At 53.1% G+C, this 12,091-nt stretch overlaps 1 protein-coding gene across 2 annotated transcripts; it reads right to left on the bottom strand.

The window, feature by feature from the left end:
* Positions 1 to 256: 256 nt before the first annotated feature.
* CDCA4 (cell division cycle associated 4) lies at positions 257 to 11,477 on the bottom strand. Of its 2 annotated transcripts, XM_034938279.3 has the most exons (3): positions 11,322 to 11,471; positions 10,601 to 10,721; positions 257 to 2,254 (listed from the first exon to the last, which is right to left on the bottom strand). In XM_034938279.3, exon 3 carries the CDS (start codon positions 2,246 to 2,248, stop codon positions 1,523 to 1,525), a length of 726 nt encoding a protein of 241 aa, XP_034794170.1. In that variant the 5' UTR covers positions 2,249 to 2,254; positions 10,601 to 10,721; positions 11,322 to 11,471; the 3' UTR covers positions 257 to 1,522. The 2 variants fall into 2 exon arrangements, with proteins under 2 accessions (XP_034794170.1, XP_003807040.2); XM_003806992.5 differs by lacking the exon at positions 10,601 to 10,721 and having other exon boundaries at positions 11,322 to 11,477.
* Between the last annotated feature and the right edge of the window lie 614 nt (positions 11,478 to 12,091).

A 12,091-nucleotide genomic window follows, 5' to 3' on the forward strand; every position in this document is an offset into this window, starting at 1 on the left:
TAACTTTCGACATCGGGGGCTGTCAGAGGTCGTGGACACCTCCAGCCCCAGCCGGGTGCTGAACAATGTAAAAAGAATTTGCTCTGCAACCCTGTGGGGGGGGGGAAATAAAAGTAACCCAGCGTCCATTTAATGCAGCCAAGTGCAATTCCTTTCCCCACCTTAGAAAGCACCATTAGATAATACAGCAGAACTGATCCTGCAGAAAGGTTGCTGGAGGGTCAAGGCCGTGGTCGTAACTAACACCACATTCCCATTTTGTTTGCTGGATAATTTTTTAATAAAGTGAGGTTTACATCACTGATATTTAAGAATGGCTATATGCACAAAAGAAAACACAGCTTTTTGGTTAAGGGGTGAGGAAGTTAGAGAAAGCATGAGAAACAGGGAGCATGTGGGGTGAGGCGGGGCAGGAGGGGAAGGCTGCAGGCACCCCCAGCTCACTCCCTGCCTGCGGCAGCACCCATGACACTACAGATCAAGGGGTTATGAATGACATGGATTCAGATTTCTTTCATTCTAGACTTCAACCTAGCCTTAACCTTTTGTTTCAACACCAGTCTACCAGAGCAGCGCAGGCGTTTCTCATCCAGCAGCAATGCTATTTCCTCACCCAGGGCAGGTGCCTGGGCTGACCCTGACGGGAGCCTCCAGGAACACTGCCTTGAGAAGGCACCACCGAGGGGCTATGAGGTCCCTGAAGACCAACTGGTGCCTGTGCTCTACAAACAGACAAATATTTGACCTTTGTCTTCAATGACATTTACATATAAATAGACATAAATAAAATCCTCCATAATTTACTCTTAGGTCTAGGAAGATGTGGCTGTGTGCGGTTCCTGATTTTCACCCAGGTCTCACTGCAGCGCAGGACATAATGAAGAAGTATCACACACACATTTAAAGTAAAACATGATACATTCACACTGTTAACTCAGACTGTAGTGATGCTCACTGCAAAAAACAAAACAAAACAAAAAACCCTTATTTAAACCTTAAAAAAATGAAACACACCAACTGCAATTGTTTAGGCTATAAAAGTTCTAATGTAGCAGCAAAGAATGTTTATAGAAAAATATACTTTTAAGAAAATAGCTGAAAAAATCTAAAGAGATAAGGTATAAAAAGTTTAAAAAATATATCTTAAGACAAAATACTGCCCAAAACATGTAAAACTGACTTGTAAAAATCCACCTATCTAAAAGTAAAGGAGGTTGATGCAGCTGCGGCTCACTGTCCTCTCCAGTGGGGGACACAAAGAGACACGAGGGGCCCAGGGCTGTGGGGACGTCAGAAGACAAGAAACCTTCCAGAACAGCCTCTGCCTGGCCCTCCACAGGGGGGAGGTAAGTGGGACGGGCCTAGGGCTGCAGCCCCACTGGTGATGGGCTGTTCTGGGATTTCTCAGAATCAGCAGACAGGGCAGCAAGGCTGGGCCGCTGGCGGCAGGCGCACCCTCCGTGGGAGCCAGTGCTCACGTGTCAATGCGTCAGAGGCGGCTGTGAGCACTCAGGGCTCCTGCTCAGGTCTCCACCAGGATCTCCACCACGTGGTCCAGCTCGCCCAGGTCGGACTTGCAGCTGGAGCTAGGGCCCGGGGTGGCCGGAGCCAAGCCCTCGAGCCCTTCACAGGGGCCCGGCCTGGCACCCCCCATCATGCCTGTCAGTACTGTGTCCAGGTCGTAGTAGGGGCTGTCCACGTCTGAGAACAGCTCTTCCATGCAGCTGGGGTTTTTAGTCTCCAGCGTTTCAAATATCTGATCAAGTGACTTGTGAAAGCTTCCTCTGTTTTCTCGAGGGCCATCCATCTCCCAGGCGCTGCTCTGCAGGTGCCTTGGTGCCTGTGCTGAGGTGACTGGGCAAAGGTCAGAAACTGGACCCTGTGTGTGGCCGTCCCCCAAGCCAGGAGCAGGATGTGCCCCCTCTTGCCCCCACGCTGCACGGCACAGGATCTCCGTGGAGACCAAGCGGTCGAGCGGCGCCCGCTCTGCAGCCTGGGGTGCCACTGCGCGCCACGTCCCATCCTGCGTCATCTCCTCTTGGATCTGCCGGACCGTGTTGGCAATGAGGACCGAGCGGCACAGGTTGGGCTCCACAAGCATGTGGCAAAGCTGCAGCTTCACCAGAGACATGTCCAGGAGCGACTGCCGCTGCAGGCTGTATGAGGACACTGTCTTCAAGCCGGCCAGGGCTCCCTCCACGTCTTCCTCGTGGCCAACACATTTCCTCTTCAGTCCTCGTGCAAACATTGTGTCCTGCAGAAACCAAGGAAGATACCACTTAGCACACGGCAGACTCTCTGCGGACAGCGCCCCTTGGATTTCGTCTGACTGCCCTCACTGTACGCAAGGAGCAGCGACTCCGTAACTGGCAGGGACGTGACAGAGCCGTAACTCCCTAACAGAGCTGAGACGTGGAGCCCAGGGGGAGACCCCCACCCCCAGATCAGCTGCCATCCTGCCTAAGCCAGGCACAGTCACGTTGTTAGAAACGATAAACCTCTCAACTGTAGCATGACAGTGTTTTATAGCAAAAAAGATAAATGAACTAAAAATAGGAGAAATATATGAGAAATGTAAGTGTTCGAGAGCTTGGCTGAAAATCTGTTTCAAAAAATCTAACTGTGGTGTGTACAAAAGAAGAGACCCTGGGGTAACATGAGATTAATGTGAACCGTGCCAGCCTGCAGAGGGCGCAGGGCTGGGGCCGGACAGGGCCGGGCACACACACATACCATTCTGACTTCCCTCAGGATCCTGCCTCGGACAAAGTCACTTCTGCGTTCAGAAGAGTTAGTGCCTTCCCCCTCAATGCTTTCACTAAAAGCCTCTATATGTCGCAGACAGCCGGGCTGGAAAGCTGTGCCACCAGGAACGCGCAGGGGAAGGACTGCAGGGCTGTATGCTCGTCCCATGCAGCGAGTGGTCTGTGTTTCGTACACAATTCTCCAAGGGACACAGGGTCTCCTGGCCGAGCCTATGTGGCCCTGGACAGTCCCTTGCTCCCACACCCGCCCATGCTGCCTGCCTTAGGGATCACACCCATTCCTTGGCTCCCCCCACCCGCCCCACCAGTTCATTTCTCCCAAGGTGCACAGGCTCTGCCTGGCTGCTTTCTACTTGACATCTCTCAGGTCAATGCCCTCCACTCGAGAGCTCTGACCAGCCCGTACAACCATGGCCTCAGGGGCCACCTCCCCTCTCATCTCAACTCCTTTCTCTTCAAAGGAACCAAAACATGGCAGGGTATGTGTGTGTCCGGGGCAGGGGGGGTGGGTTCCTCACCAGTGTGTTGTGGCAGCCCAGAGCTGGCCAAGGCAGTGTTTCTTGGCGTATGCCTCAGCACTGGCGCTGTTGGTTGAAGATGCAGATTCCTGGATCTTACCCCAGACCTGGGCAACTCCGGGATGCCACCTAAGGCTCAGCCTTGCTGGGCAGGTTCCACTAAGACGCACAGCACAGATGCACTAGACGGACATTGGCCATGTCTACTCTTAGAAGTACAAGTCTGTGCAAACTGGTTTTGTTTTTTTTTTTTAACTGATTCTAAATTGGGACATCTCTGGGGCACTAAAGGCAGAGCAGACAGGAGGGTGGGCTCTGGCTTTTGACAGGTGCCATTCTGAGCCAGTGCCGCCTGTGGGGAGCTGGGAGGGTGACCGCTGGCTCAGGGCCACACTGGCCGGCAGAGTCTGACAGGACAAGCATCTCACACATGATTAAGTTTCTCTCTTCTCATGCTTGTGATGTAGTGAAATATTATTTCAAATAATTCAAGTTATGCATAAATAGGGTTACAATCTTTTGAATATGCAAACTTTGGAACTTCTTTTTCTCTTAGTCAATCTGATGGCTCCCTGTGACCAGGGTATACCCAGGTGCTCTTGGAAAGCTGGGGTATGGGAGGCACATGCTGTCTCTGCTCGGGGTCTGGAGACCAAGGATGGGAAGTTTTGCAGTGCGGGAGAACTGGCTGCCAACCATACCCCTTCCCAAGAGCCCCTCTGGAGGCTCCCACCTGCTGGTCCTACCCTTGAATTAACAGAAGAAAGGGTCCCCCTGTTCTCTGAATTTCCCTTCAGTGTCACAGATCTCATCCCCTGTGCCTTTAACACACGTAAATTTTAAAAAACTAAGTGACCTCTTGGGCATTTATCCCAGAGAAAAAGCCAATGTTCATGCAAAAAACATGTTCCAGAATGTGCACAGCAGCTTTATTTGTAATAACTCCAAATCGGAAACAAGGAAAATGTACCCTTCACCTGGGCACGGTGACACACACTCTGCTCCATTCATGCCACCAAATCCTACTCTGCAATAGAAAGGAATGAACTGTTGATACACAGGACAGATCCTTCCACAGGGGCATTAGGCTGAGGGAGAAAAGCCAACCTCAGAAGGGTGCTTGCTATGGGATTCCATTTATGCCACATTGTCATGCTGACCCAGAGCTGAGGGGTGGCAGGGCTAGAAAGGAACCTGCGCAGGGAGATCTCGGGGGTGAGGGCCCTTCTGCTCCTGGGCTGTGGGGGTGGTCCTACCCTGACTGCACAGCGCCGGACACGCACACATGCGCCTGTGGCAGCCGTGTCATCACACGGACCTGGGGCCGGGCTGTGCATCCTACGAGGACGCCGGCCCTGGGGAGCAGAGGAAGGGCACATAGGACCTCCTGAACACTGCTCTGCAACCTCCCCTGGCTCTACAATTATTTCAAAATTAAAATTAAAAGAAAACTTCCCTAACCCTAGCTTATTTCCCCTACAGCACCCATTTCCCCAGAGCAGCATGCCAGTGTCACCACAGGCACAGCCCTCAGGCTGGGCACCGCCTCTCACACCTGCATACACCAGCTTCTCAACTAATTCTAAATGAAGGACAGTTTACCACCAAAACACATTTACACATTTCTATTACTTTTGGTAAATATTCGAGTTCTTTGTGTCAGCCACAAATTTAACTTTTCAGAGCTTTTCCATCCCAATCCATTGTTTAAATCACTGGCTTAAAATTGCTAAGTATATCGAGAATTAACATAAGGCTATGTCAAACTACAAAGGACACTCTGCGTTGGGGAAAAGATTAAGTCCCACGGGTTCCTCTGTGGGAAGTCAATATACCTTTTAGGTTTTTAGTTTCTCTTTCAACCTATCTGAATCCCAAGCCTGCGTAACAATGGATTAATTTAGGACCCAAACCAAATCCTTTTGAACAGCATGCATTAAGCCCAAGTTTACAGACAGAAGAACCCCTGGCTGCCTCCCCTGACTCTGGAAACCCAGCAGCACAACCCCCATAATGTGGGGCCTAGAGGAGGTCAGCGTGACTGAGCAGGGCAATCAGGGCAACTCACAGAAGGAACAAGAATACCGATGGGGCAGGCCAGGAAGACCCACAACCACACTGGGAACCAGTTCAAGAAGCTGTCCCAAGCCCCTAGGACCCTCTGGGTCCCACTTTCCTTTCCTCTGAGTCCTTAGAAATGCCAGGTCATGAGTCCAAACCCAACGACAGACCCTCCCGCCCTTTTCTGAAAGCCAGATATGGATACTAGAAGCCTCCCACTGGGGATCTTAAGAGGATGAATTCAGTGCTTGGCCTGGTGCTGTGAGCGGTCCTAAGGGCGGCACTAGCAATACGTGACCGTCGGAAGTCACCCTAATAACATCTGCTCTGAGCGAGGGAATATACCAACAAACAATGGCAGAACCACATACAGAAACAGAACTCTCAGCCATCATCTGCGGCCATCAGTCTGAAACCAGCCCTTTACCTATAGTAACAGGCCAGGAAGCCAGGTTGCCCCAGTCAGACCTGCAGGAAGCCTGGCTGCTTTCTCTAGGAACAATCCAGGAAGCTAAACAATCATTTCCATAGCAAGCAGCCCAAAATGGCCAGGACATGATTAGTAACTGACAACCTCTCCAGTTTTTGTCCCTGCTTCCAATTTAGGACCAACCAGAGAAAGCCAAACGTGTTCTAGGCCATCTCACAGGAGCCCCACTTCTTTGTTGTTGTTGTGTCGCCCAGGCTGGAGTGCAGTGGCGCGATCTCAGCTCACCGCAACCTCCGCCTCCCAGGTTCAAGGGATTCTCCTGCCTCAGCCTCCTGAGTAGCTGGGATTACAAGGGTGTACCACCAGGCCTGGCTAATTTTTATATTTTCAGTAGAGACTTACCATGTTGGTCAGGCTGGTCTCAAAACTCCTGACCTCGGGTGATCCACTCACCTTGGCCTCCCAAGGTGCTGGGACTACAGGTGTGAGCCACCGTGCCAGGCCAGGAGCCCCACTTCTAACTGGCCACCCCAGTCCCCCAAGTCAGCAGCCTCCATCAGCCATCCCTGAGCTTCCCTGGTTTCCACTGTAAAGCTCTCCTGTTCCCTCACCTGCCTATGAGTTTCTGCCAATCACGAGAGAGGAGGGCCACACCCTTGCTAGGGGAAGCTCTGGATAAACAGCCTCTGCCTGTTCTCACCTGGTTGCTTATTTCCACAGCTCACCATAGACAATCTGGAAGAGCATCAAAAACCATAAAACAAATTTTCTCCCAGGATCCCATCCACTCAGAAAAACACAGTCACCACCTGGGTTCCTCCTTTCCAGTCGTTTCTCCCCGCACTTTCCTCTCTGCACAAGGGAGGGAAGTTTCACACTACTGACAATTTTCCCAATCACAAATGATACCAGTTTCTAACTTTAGGTGTTTTGTATTTCTAGCATTTGGCTTCCTTAGCCTCGGCTCTTTACTTACTAGGGTGATGTGCAGGTACATTTTTAAGAGGCTTGATAAACATTATTAAACTGCATCCTAAGAAGGCGGAACGCTCCACCAACTTTCTCCCGCACTATTTCTGCACACTTGCTGGTAAAGCTTCCTCTTGTTTTGCCAAGTCTCTAAGCCCCACAGCTAAGCGTTCCTTCCCTCCTCCACTGAGCTCCACGTCTGTGTTCCTACCCTGTTCCACGGCTGCTCTCCTGCCAGGACCAGACACCCTGGCCTCCTTGTGTAGGTCCTTTTCTGGCCATGCCACCCTTCAGCTCTGGGTCAGCCCAACAATGTGGCATAAATGGGATCCCACAGCAAGCACCCTTCTGAGGTTGGCTTTTCTCCTTCAGCATAATTCTCTTGAGATCCTTGCAAACTCTTGTGTGTCAACAGTTCACAACAGAGTAGGATCTGGAGGCACAGACGGAGCAGAGTGTCACCACACCCCAGCTGAAGGGAACTTTTTCCTTGTTTCCAGTTTGGAGTTATTACACATAAAGCTGCTATGGACATTCTAGAACATGTTTTTGCATGAACCTTGGTTTTTCATTTCTCTTGGATAAATGCCAAAGAAATAATCGTTTTATAAAATTTAGGAGTGTTAAATGCACAGGCAATGAGATCTATCACACCGAAAAGAAATTCAGAGAACAGGGGGAACCTTTTTTCTGTCTATTCAAGGACAGGACCAGCAGGTGTGAGCCTCCAGAGAGCCTCCTGGGGAGGTGGGGGGCGGTCCTTGGCCTAGTTTCATCACTCTCAGTCGTAAGCATTCTTTTTTTTTTTTAAGATGGAGTCTCACTGTCGCCCAGGCTGGAGTGCAGTGGTGCAATCTCGGCTCACTGCAACCTCCACCTCCCAGGTTCAAGCGATTCTCCTGCCTCATCTTCCCTCAACTTCCCGAGTAGCTGGGATTATAGGCGTGCACCACCACGCCCAGATAATTTTTTGTATTTTTAATAGAGCCGGGGTTTCGCCATGTTGGCCAGGCTGGTCTCGAACTCCTGACATCATGTGATTTGCCCACCTCGGCCTCCCAAAGTGCTGGGATTACAGGAGTGAGCCATCACACCCAGCCACAAGCATTCTTTTAGGACTTAAACAGCCCGGGCACAGTGGCTCATGCCTGTAATCTCAGCACTTTGGGAGGCTGAGGCAGGCGGATCACCAGGTCAGGAGATTGAGACCATCCTGGCCAACACAATGAAACCCCGTCTCTACTAAAAATACAAAAGATTAATCAGGTGTGGTGGCACATGCCTGTAGCCCCAGCTACTCGGGAGGCTGAGGCAGGAGAATTGCTTGAACCTGGAAGGCGGAGGTTGCAGTGAGCAGAGATTGCACCACTGCACTACAGCCTGAACAACAGAGCGAGACTCCGTCTCAACAAAAACACACACACACACACAAAAAACACTTAAAACAAGTTGAATGTATACGATCTGGTGTATTCTGACAAAGGAATGCAACTCAGCAACATACCTCAATGATTTATGCAACATGGATAAATTTCAAAACGCTGAATAAAAGCAGTAAGACACACACAAAAATATGTACCGTAGGATTCTATTGATCTGAACCTTCAGGACAGGCAAAGCTAATCTAAGTTGTGAAAACACAGAAGGGTAGCCACCATCAGGGTGGGAAATGCTACAAGGGGCCAGAAAGAATCCTCCAGGATGATGGAGATTCTCTCTCGCCCCTTGTAGGACTTGTGTAACCCAGGGACCTGCGTAGATGTGCCTGGGTTACACAAGTCCTACAAGGGACGAGAGAGAATCCCCATCATCCTCCACTGCATCTCATCCCACGCACAGATCCCATTCTGGTACCATGAGAATATCCCTGTTCAGTCACTTCAAATCATTCCTCTCCAATGTTCCAAATCTCCAGCAGCTGTTAATTCTGTGTTGTACCCAATATTTTAAAATGCTTACAAGTTTATTACTATTAATACAAAAAAGAGTAAAGCTCACAGGTGCTTTTTACAGTCGCGTGACCCCAAAGAGCTGTCACCCAGAACATGTGTTCAGGAGTGAAGAGGATAAGGTTGGGCCCAGAGGAGCTGGCCTGTGAGGATCACCCTGAATTGGGTTATATCTGTGTTTGGGACAAAGTCAGCAAGAGCATGGTCTTAACCAGCCCTGAGGGATGCCTGGGCTGGGCCCAGCTCCCTGAGGGCCTCCTGTGTGACTTTTGCCTGAGGCTGCTTAACTCCTTCTAATATGGAATGAGAAAGGGCCCTATACCATACCGGTGGGGCTGTGGAGCCTAGCTCCCTGCTCAATTTTTTTTTTTTTTTTTTTTTAAGACAGAGTCTCATTCTGTCCCCCAGGCTGGAGTGCAGTGATGCAATCTCAGTTCACTGCAACCTCCACCTCCCAGGTTCAAGCGATTCTCCTACCTCAGCCTCCCGAGTAGCTAGGACTACAGGCACGCGCCACCACACCCGGCTAATTTTTGTATTTTTTGTAGAGACGGGGTTTCACCATGTTGGCCAGGCTGATCTCGAACTCCTGAACTCAGGCAATCCGCCCATCTCGGCCTCCCAAAGTGCTGGATTACAGGCGTGAGCCACCATGCCTGGCCCCCTGCTCAGTTTTGAAGCTCTTTCTACACATCTAGTTAAATGCCTAAAATCCCTCCAACTCCACAGGTTGTTACCGGGACAGCCAAGCCCTCAGTCAACTCCCAGCACTGCCCTCAGGCTTCTAAACCGAGCACCGACCAGACAGAGAAAAACGAAGAGGGCCAGACGGACTGAGGACATGTCCGACATGGCAGGTGGAACAGCCAACAGGCCACTAGGGACAGAGCAACCTAGGCCCACCGAGGCAGAGGCCAGCAGGGAGCAGCCCCGCAGTGCTGCTCAGGCAAGCAGAGTACAGCTCGGGGACTGGTCCTTCACTACAGCAGCAGCGGCCACACCTTCGTGGCTGAGCAATACCACGAGGCTGGCTGAAAACGCAGATTCCCAGATTCTGATCAGTAGGGCTGGGACGGTTGGGGACAGACTCAACTCTGACCTAACCTGTCACCTTCACAGCTGGACTTGCAGCCACTTCGAAGTTTCGGGTTTTTAAGCAAATCATCAACAATTTCCATTCCTCACACATCAGATAAGCTTTGAAATACTTTATCGGAAAAACAGGGAGAAGAGGAGCAAGGTCTGCAGTCTTGAGTACTGAGTGGGAGCTCCACCTTCCACTACAAGTCTGCTGGAGGCTGTTCATGAACAATTACTGATATGTTAATTTCAGGTATTTGTGTTTTTTTTTTTTTTTTTGAGACGGAGTCTCGCTCTGTCGCCCAGGCTGGAGTGCAATGGCACGATCTCGGCTCACTGCGACCTCTGCCTTTCGGGTTCAAGCGATTCTCCTGCCTCAGCCTCCCATGTAGCTAGGATTATGATTACAGGCATGCGCCATCACGCCCAGCTAATTTTTGTATTTTTAGTAGAGACGGGGTTTCACCATGTTGGCCAGCTGGTCTCGAACTCGGGACCTCAGGTGATCCACCCGCCTAGGCCTCCTCTCAAAGTGCTGGGAGGTGTGAGCTACCGCGCCCAGCCAATTGCAGGTACTTTTGTTACTTGGAACGATACACACTCCTTTTCCCTGAAAACATGTTCCAGTGGCAAGTTGAGGGAAACTTCCTAGCCCCTTTTCCAAGATACAGCCTACTACTCTTCCTAGAAAAAGGGTGTAACTCACTTTGTATTCTGGATTTCCACCTTAATTATAAAACATGGTGACAACTGAAAACAGAGTGGTTGTACGTAGAAAGTTTATAAAACCTAAGTTCTGTGAACAGGCAATGTTTTTCTGTGGCTCACTTTGAGAGAACGGTTATCTGGGTCCCGCCGTCCCGTGCGTCCCACACGAAGGCCACAGGAGAAGCGAGGCAGCGGAGACCCTCTATTCCCGCAAGCTGGCGGAGCCTTTGTCACGACGATCCTGTTTGCGGGACGAGAAGCGTTTGAAAACGCGGAGGGAAGCTTGCGTCTGACTTCTGCAAGTGTCTCGGGGACTTTCCCTAGTCCCACCTCGGACCGCCGGAGGAGCCCAGGGAAGACGGCGCTGGCCGACCCGCCCGGGGTCTGGGCCTCCTCCCGCATCCGCGGCCCTCTCCGCGGCCGGGCTCCAATAGAGGGGGCTGCGGCGCGCCTGGCGTTCCCTCCGCTGCAACTAGAGCCGAGGTACGGGAAACGCCGCTGCGTACCCCAGCCGGGCCCTCGGGAAGCGGCTCCCGCGTGGGGCCGCCCGCAGGCCTCGGCAAAGCCCCAGCTCCGCGCTCCGCAAGGAACGCAGACGGCGGCCCGGGCCCCTCTGTTCCCCGGGCCCCCTCAGCAGCGGCCACCCCGCGGGGGAACCAGCGCCCAGGAGGGCGGCGAGGGCGCCGCGGCAGCCCCAGCGGTGGTCCCGGGCGCCGCCTCCGCCCCGGACCCAGCGCCAGGAGCCACAGACCCCGCGCACCGCCCCCAGGCTCCTGCGCGCCCTGCAGCACAAAAGTGCACGCCGCCGTAGACGCCCTAGCGGTCCGCCGGGCCCGCTCACCTGACCCGCGAGGCCGCCCGCCGGGTCCTCTGCTCAGCCACCGCCACCGCCGCTGCCGCCAGCTTCCCGCCGCTAAGGGAGGAGCGCCCGACGGCGCGGGGCGGGGCGAGCGACCGCCACTCGGCGTCCACAAAGGGTCGACGCTGCGCTCTCCGCGCGCTGCGCCCGCTGATTGGCCACTCGCGGGCCGGGGGCGGGGCCTCTTGTTCAAACCCACGCGGGCGGGGCGTCTGCGGCGCGTGTTCCCGCTCTGCGGCGACGGCCGTTGGGGCTCGCGCGCGCCCTCGGTTGCCCCGCCCCCGCCCCCGCCCCTGCGCCCGGCCCCGCCACGCCCACGCCCCGCCGGCTCCCAGGTCTCCCCGCGCCCAGTCCGGCCCCGCCCTGCCAGCTCCCAGGTCTCCGCGCGTCTGGCCCTGAACTGAACGCGCCTGCGCCTGCGCCTGGGGCCCACGTGGGGCCCTCGGGCGGGCGTGGCGGGGCAAACAGAGGTTTGGACTCTCGCTTCTGCCTGGCTCAACTTCTCCGCCGAGGCATCCGTGCCGGGGTCGGGAGGAGCCGGGCACGGCAATTCCCGGGCGGCCTGGGCTCCGAGGTCTATCCAAGCCTCTCCAGAGACCGGGGTTATCTCCAAAGGCTTCCTAGGTTTACTCGTAAGAAATGTAACGTGAAAGTTCAAAGCAGGGGACACGTGTTTTAAATCTCTTAGTGGAAAAGGTTTTAAATAGGATGCGAGAACCTGCAATCATTGACTTAAGTAATACTCTGAGCGC

This window comes from Pan paniscus, chromosome 15, assembly GCF_029289425.2.
Source record: "Pan paniscus chromosome 15, NHGRI_mPanPan1-v2.0_pri, whole genome shotgun sequence".
NCBI classification, from domain to species: Eukaryota; Metazoa; Chordata; class Mammalia; order Primates; family Hominidae; genus Pan; species Pan paniscus.

What these genes read in the sequence shown, in the direction of transcription:
- CDCA4 (XM_003806992.5), bottom strand. Translation starts at nt 2,248, where the DNA reads ATGTTTGCACGAGGACTGAAGAGGAAATGTGTTGGCCACGAGGAAGAC.